Source organism: Sinocyclocheilus anshuiensis, unplaced genomic scaffold (assembly GCF_001515605.1).
Source record: "Sinocyclocheilus anshuiensis isolate Anshui unplaced genomic scaffold, SAMN03320099.WGS_v1.1 scaffold1448, whole genome shotgun sequence".
Lineage (NCBI taxonomy): Eukaryota > Metazoa > Chordata > Actinopteri > Cypriniformes > Cyprinidae > Sinocyclocheilus > Sinocyclocheilus anshuiensis.
In genome coordinates this window covers 802,863-810,004 of record NW_015547730.1, presented here as the reverse complement: position 1 = coordinate 810,004, position 7,142 = coordinate 802,863, and the positions used below count along the sequence as shown (strand labels likewise).

Genomic DNA, 7,142 nt, shown 5'->3' with positions numbered 1-7,142 from the left:
TAAAACCCATTATAAACGAGGCATTTGTTGCATCCAGTGGGCACATAATTACTGATTATAATTACTTATACTGTGTTTTTACGCATTGTGTTACATCGCGCCACGTAAACATAAAACCATGTCTGCATTTGTGATCGGAGAAACGACAAACAACAAGCGCTACTCTACACTGCTCAAAACTCGCGTTTGAATCATCAGTAGCAAATTCTTTAAATATAAAAAACTTACAGTCTGTGAGTCAGAAGCGCCAGACTGTCCTTGCAAAGTTGGAACTGCCCCACTTTATGGAAACAACCTTTGTGCCACAGACGCATTAGGCTACTGGTTCAGAAAACCTCATCTCATCCTCGTCCTCATCCTCCATAAAATGTGCAGCACACATCTGAATATTTGGGTTGAACTGTTCTGGAACAGTGTTGTAAATACAACTTAACCACTGATTTCTAGTTGTGTCCTTTTTTGGAAGGCCAAACAAAGTATTTTTGCTTTCGCGACGAAACACACAGCGTCTTCACAACATGGCGGCGGCGGTGGCAGAATGAATTAAAAGTCTAATTATCGTATTATTCTAATTATTCTAAGAAATCTAATTATTACTTTAAAAAAAGCATGCAAACCGATTGCCTTGAAAAAACTAAGTAAAGTGAAATAGGAATAGTATGTTGTTCTGACAAATGCTTAGTTAGTATAGTTTACTTACACCAGAGTTCTAGTTACTAAAAAAGAACTGTAGGGGGTACTTGATCCTTTCATTTAGGTTTACTCATGACTTAGTATAGCTACACACTGACTCCCAGAGTGCATTGCGGCATGAATAAATTATGCAGTTGCTTTGTTTTACAGTTGTTGATTTTATTTGCCAATTTTATCTGCTGTCTTGTGTCAGTAGTAGCACAACAAAAAGAGCAAATAAAATGGTTATTGTTACAATTAATGATAATACACGAAATTGAATTGTTACCATTATTGTGATTCACGTGCTGAATGTTTAAGTCTGTGTATGACATTAGCATATTACCACACACTATTTAAGGATTATGAAAGCCCAATTAATTATATCTCAGGGAATTCATGAAAAAAACTTATCTGAAAAAGTTAAAACACAAACACTACTTTAACGTTTTTATTGGAAGTTAATTCACTTTCTAAAAGTAATCTATTTATTACATTTCTTTCCTTAAAATCCAATAATTCTGATTTCATGATGTATTACCGCATTAACAAGAAGAAAATTAAAACTTGTAAACGAAGTTCCAAGTGCCCAACCAAAGGGAACGCTAATCACTATAATGGTGCGTAAAAAAAAAACACATTTTAGGAAAATCAATATCAATTTATGAAGTTAGCTTATGTGATGTTCTCTCAAATATTTCAGTTGTATTGAGAATTCAACATTCAAGATGATTTTGGGAAACGAGTGAATGCAACTAGTGAAAGATAACTGCAGACATGGAGGAAATGGGTGAAAAGTCTATTAAGATGCGTTTTCTTTTCTTCTTCTGTTGTTATGTTGCACATTAGCAACATATTACTGCACTGCTGCCTCTCACTGGTTTATAATGTCATTGGTTCCTTTGTGACTACTTGAATATTTTAAGTAAGTGTCACTCAAAACAGTAAGTAAATTGCTTTATTGGCCTTGAAAGTAGCTGTAACTTAATAAAACCTAGTAAGTATAACAACTAAGTACAGATAACTAATTAAATCTAAGTAAGGTAAACTATTGGATTTTACAGTGTAGCCTGTAAAATTAGAAAGAAATAATTGGTTGATCAGACGCCCTAACTGCAGCTTCAACACAAAACCTAAAACCTTAAAGGAATATTATTATGCAAAGATCTTGATCCAAGGTCATGTTCTACTTGATGAAATCACAGCATCTGAGTCAAAATATGCACACTTCCATACTATGTAGTAGGCGAAAAACAGTATGTGAAGAGATTAGTATGTCAAAAATTCAGGGTATTCATAAAACAGTAGATGAAAAGCCACCAGCTATTTCTGGTGAGATTCTGAAATGCATATCTGATCATCTGATGGATACTTACTATCCCATGAGGCCACAGGGGAGGATTTGTGAATGAAAGTGAAGCAATACAACTGACGCTGTATGTCACATCATGACAATGACAACATGATGGATGTAGAATGTCCAAATTTAATTCATACTACACACATTCACACAGTATGCGATTTCAGACGCCGCTCATGTCTTACTAAGATCACTTTTCATATTTCATATCTTTATAACTGAGCAACAGTTTGGGTAAGTTACTTGTCTAATAAACACAAGTTAAAAGTTAATAATTACAAATCTTCCCAAAACCTCCCTGTGTTGACAACTGTTTGGGCTTTTGATTATGAAGGCAACTCTGCCATCATGTGGTAACAAAATAGAACAAACCTTTGTAGTCCTCCACTAAAAGACACGAGCACCAGGTTGTTGTCTCTCAAGAGTGCAAAACTTTTGAAAAAGGAATAAAAAACAAAGACTGGCATACATTTACAGTACAAGGTAATGAAATACCTTGTATCGGTCAGTATAAGATCCCTTTTCTCAATTTTCACTTTATCTGAGTAAAATTGGTTCTATGCTGTCAAAATTTGTTCAACCCTTTCCCTCTCTTTCCACAGAATACTTGGAACAGATGTTCTTTGCCAATTAAGAGTTTATGGAAATTGAGTAAACCCAATTGTTTCTTATTTACAGTGCTCATTCCACTTTTTTAAATTGTATTATTTTATTACTAGATGTTCTTTTTTATTATTAATATTGATGTAATTTATATTTTGTGCATCATTTTACATTTTTATAGTCTCATACTTTTATAACCATAATCTTTTTTATTTATAGTAGTAGGCCTACTACTTATTCCTAATATCTTGTATTTTAATATAGAGAAAATAATTCCCTTTGCATGATCAGATTGTAAAATAAGATAGCTGTTTTTGCGCACTTGACTTTGATACTTCATATTATACATTCTTTCAGTGGCGTGCACGTCTGATGCTAAAGTACCCTTGCGGTCCGGTCTATGTGCCCCCGGTCCGCGCGATTTCTGCCGAGGGTAGAATATGTGCGATATGAAGATTTTTGATCTTGACGATAAAAATGTCTCCACGATCTGCTTTTGAAGAAATATCGTTGTATCGTGCTACAGCGCACATTCTATCAGCTGCAGTTCTGGCGCCGCCGAATCAATATACTGTAGGCTACAACGCGACATACATTATCAGTGTTAACTCAGCGGTAGAGTTACTCTCACGGGACACTGCACTTATTCACAATCACATTCACAAAAGTACATTTTTTGCATCTGGTTTAAAGCCCAAAGCCCCGTTCACACCGCCAGCGACACACAGCGACAGAGCGACATAATCCCATTCATTTTCAATGGAGAGCTGGCGACTTCCAGCGACACGAGCAACAGTGACCATTGGCGGGGGAATGTGGGCGTGTCAAGCGATGCGAGTCAAGCCACAAAAGTTCAGAATTCTTCAACTTTATGCAAATAGCAGCGAATTTCGCCTGAGCGACAACCAATGGGAGTGAAGTCAGTGGAGAGCAAGTGATTCATCTGCTGTAGTGGAGTGTTACGGGGTAACTAGGCAACCAGTAGTGGGAACGCCCACTAGCGACCTCAGTTGCCAGCCACAAGCAACAAGCAGCGAAAAAGTCGCTGGCGGTGTGAACGGGGCTTTACTGGTTAAACGTTTCATTCGTGTGCTGTTCTGAGGAGCGCTTTTTCTGAGCACACCCAAGCGCGCGCACGAAAACGAAAAAGCCCGTCAAAGAGTGCCTGATTACTGAACTAAGTTATGTTTGTGCTAATACTGTCAAAAACACAAGGTTTGACTCAGTTAGTTATGTCTAAATTGAAAGTAAACAACTGAGAGAAACGGATGCGTGCTTGCACATCAGATGCGTGCAGGTCTTAAAGGGACAGTAGGCTACATGCTGCCGACTGTAATTAAAGGGATAGTTCACCCTAAAATTTAATTTCTGTCATTATTTATTCACTCACATGTTGTCCCAAACCTATATTAATTTCTTTCTTGTGCTGAACACAAAAGAAGGTAGTTTGAAGAATCTGGGTAACCAAAAAGTACTGGTCCACATTGACTTTGATAGTAGGGAAAAAATACTATGGAAGTCATGTGGACCAGCAACTGTAGAAGAAGGAAACTCATTCAGGTTTAAAACAACTTTTGAGTGAGTAAAATTAAGGTATAAAAATAAAACACTAGCCTATTTTAATTTTTGGGTGAATTATTCCTTTAGTCTTAATAAAACACCAAACACAAAGAGAAAAATCACTCAATAGGAATCAAGTTGTTTTAATAGGAATCAATGTGTATAGTGTTTTATTTTGATATTTGTTCATTCGATTTTTTTGAATGCTCCTGCTAAATACACTTAGTACCTGATAATAAAACATGATAATCTACCTGATAATAAAACATAAAACACAGTTTATTTTATAGGCTATTATGTGCATGTGTAATGTGTATCTTTGTTCTAATTTTTTAATAACAAAGATAAAATAATAACAAAGATTTTTATCTTCACCCACTTTGGCCTAAATATCCGCCATACTTTTTTATATATTTTGTTACCTTGAAAGGCTTTGTCTTTATAATAGGGAAATAAGTTTGGCTGTAATGCTCAACCAGCTTGCAAAATAGAAAAGCTAACATGACAAAGAATCGTGATAAAATCGTGAATTGTGATATAAAAATAAAAAAAATCGTGATATTTTTGCCATATCGCCCACCCCTAGTATATTTTGTTATTGTTACATAGGGGTTCTATAAAGTTCGTGTTTTTTAAAGTTGCACATACTTTTCCCACAGTGCCCACACCATGGGCTCATATTTTTGGGGGTCTCATGTGACATGAGGGTCCACCCTCATGAGGGGCTTCACTGACTCACATTGTTGCAATACAGTAGGTCCATACTTGCATGGGCTGGACACGTAACATGTATAAACTGCCCACTGACCGGATCTGCTATTTAACAGGTGTAGCAGCAAGTGCAACAGTGTCGTCTTTAGACAGATCTAGTCCGGGACTATGCGCTCAGTCTGGGGTTTAATTGCCTTGGTGGCCACGGCAACGTTTTACTTGTATCTGCTGTCTGTGTTCCTTCCGCCGGGTCCGCGTGCCGCCCTCTTTCACGACGTTCAACCTCAACACACCGCCGACGAACCGCAGGAGGAAGAACTCAGGTAGATTCATATCTTCGGTACTTTGTTTTGTTTTGTGAGCAGTTATTCCTACTTATGTTATTGTTTGTAGCAGAATTAATTATCTTTTAACTGTCAAATGGTCTTTTAAACTGTGTTTTAATAACACACTAGCTACAGGTAAGCTAAACATCAGAATATATTATTTTAATAATCTTGCATGTGGACACAACAAATGACAAAATGGGAAATTATTTCAGGTAAACAGCTACACAACATGCATAATTAAATTAAATTACATTTTAAGGTGAAACTTGGTAGACTGATGTTTCGTGGGCTACTTGCAATTCATGCATGATTTGCTATTTTTAATCGGATCTTTTTTTACTTAATAGGTTGTACCGGTTCACATCTATCACTGATATTATTAAGGTAAAGATTCAGTGAAAGCATCCCACTCGAAATATGAACGATCGAGTCCGATTAATGAACGAATCCGTGTTAGACCGGTTTTGTGAATCACAAGACCTGTCTAAACGATTCGCTCCTGCCGTTTTTTATTACTAGGCCTATATTTGTGGACAGGAAATTCATATAGATTTGTATTGGTTAGGCTATATAATATTGTTTTTTATTTTGCAGTAAGAAGCCTGCTTAAAATTGCAAGAGGAGTTTTTTTTTTACTAATTACAAATATACAGTTTAATATTAGGCTATTAACATTACAAATATCTTATTTACCATAACCATAGTCTCATCTGAATTCATAGTCTATTGCTATTATGACATCTCTTCATTAAAAATGTAGGCCTATCTGAATTACTTATAAGTTAACCTTGTAAATGTATCTATTTGAATGGGATTCAGTAACTTGATTTTTCATGTATTCAATTATTTAACTAATTATTTGTGATTTACATAGAATATTTTATGTGTTTACATTTCATGTTTGTCCTGGGGGCTTCTTGTCCAAGGTATAGGGGAATTTTTGCTATAACTGAACTGTAAAATGTTTCCAGTTTTTTTCCACTATTAATATATTGGATGATGCATAGTCATCATATTAAACTCATGCATGTTACAGTGTAGCAGTAAGGTCACACTGTTTCTAAGAGAAGCATCTGCAGTGCAGTTTATGACAGTGCTCGCAGTCACCTGTGGAACAACTCCCTCCCTCTTTTTATTAGTTCTCTCTATCTTCATTAATTTCACATTCTTCCATATTTGCCTGCATGTCTATTTGACTCGGTATTGGTTTATTTATTATAATATATAATTTAATCAATTCTGAGAAGAAGTAATGGAAGAATAAGAAATAAAATTAGAGAGAATGAGAGAGAGATGGATTTGTACTGTAGAAAGTGAGAAGCTTTGGCAGTTATTCTCTGATGGTGGCAAACATTCAGCTCCTGTTTGCCCTGTGCTCGCTCCTCATCAGCGTTACTTTATACTATGTGAGCAGCTCTGTGTGATGTGGGAAATCATAGATGCTTCATGCAGCAAAACTCTTTTTCTTCTTTAATGTTTCATCCGTCCTCTCATGTGTCCTTGGCAGGCACCTAAAGGAACTGATCCTTAGTCAGTTCTTATTATGCATCTGATTCTCAGATATTGTCTGCTTTGCATGTGTGTGACTGTATGCAATGAGTGAATTAAGGAGTCTGAGACCCCCTAGTTCCAGCCATAGTCCTGTAGTCTCTAACAATAGTGTATATATAGTATATATGTGTGCAACAATATTCAGTGTATCAGACTGACTAGAAAATAAACAAAAGCCCTGGCATGTTCCACTATTAGGAAATACGTGACTATAGTACTGTTTAAAAGTTGTCACTTTTGATCAGTTTAATACATCCTTGCTTTCTTTTAAAGGGATCATATGATGCTGCTAAAAAGAACATTATTTTGTGTATTTGGTGTAATGAAATGTTTATGCGGTTTAAGGTTCAAAAAAC

General features: G+C 36.0%; 1 protein-coding gene across 2 annotated transcripts in view; it reads left to right on the top strand.

Moving 5' to 3' along the window:
• The first annotated feature begins 4,963 nt into the window (after positions 1–4,963).
• The window catches only part of tmem41ab (transmembrane protein 41ab), a 13,934-nt gene continuing 11,755 nt past the window's right edge, over positions 4,964–7,142 (top strand). For both annotated transcript variants that reach the window (XM_016507243.1, XM_016507242.1), the window contains exon 1: positions 4,964–5,229. In XM_016507243.1, the coding sequence (XP_016362729.1) occupies positions 5,075–5,229 (155 nt within the window). In that variant the 5' untranslated portion in view covers positions 4,964–5,074. The remainder of the gene's footprint in view (positions 5,230–7,142) is intronic.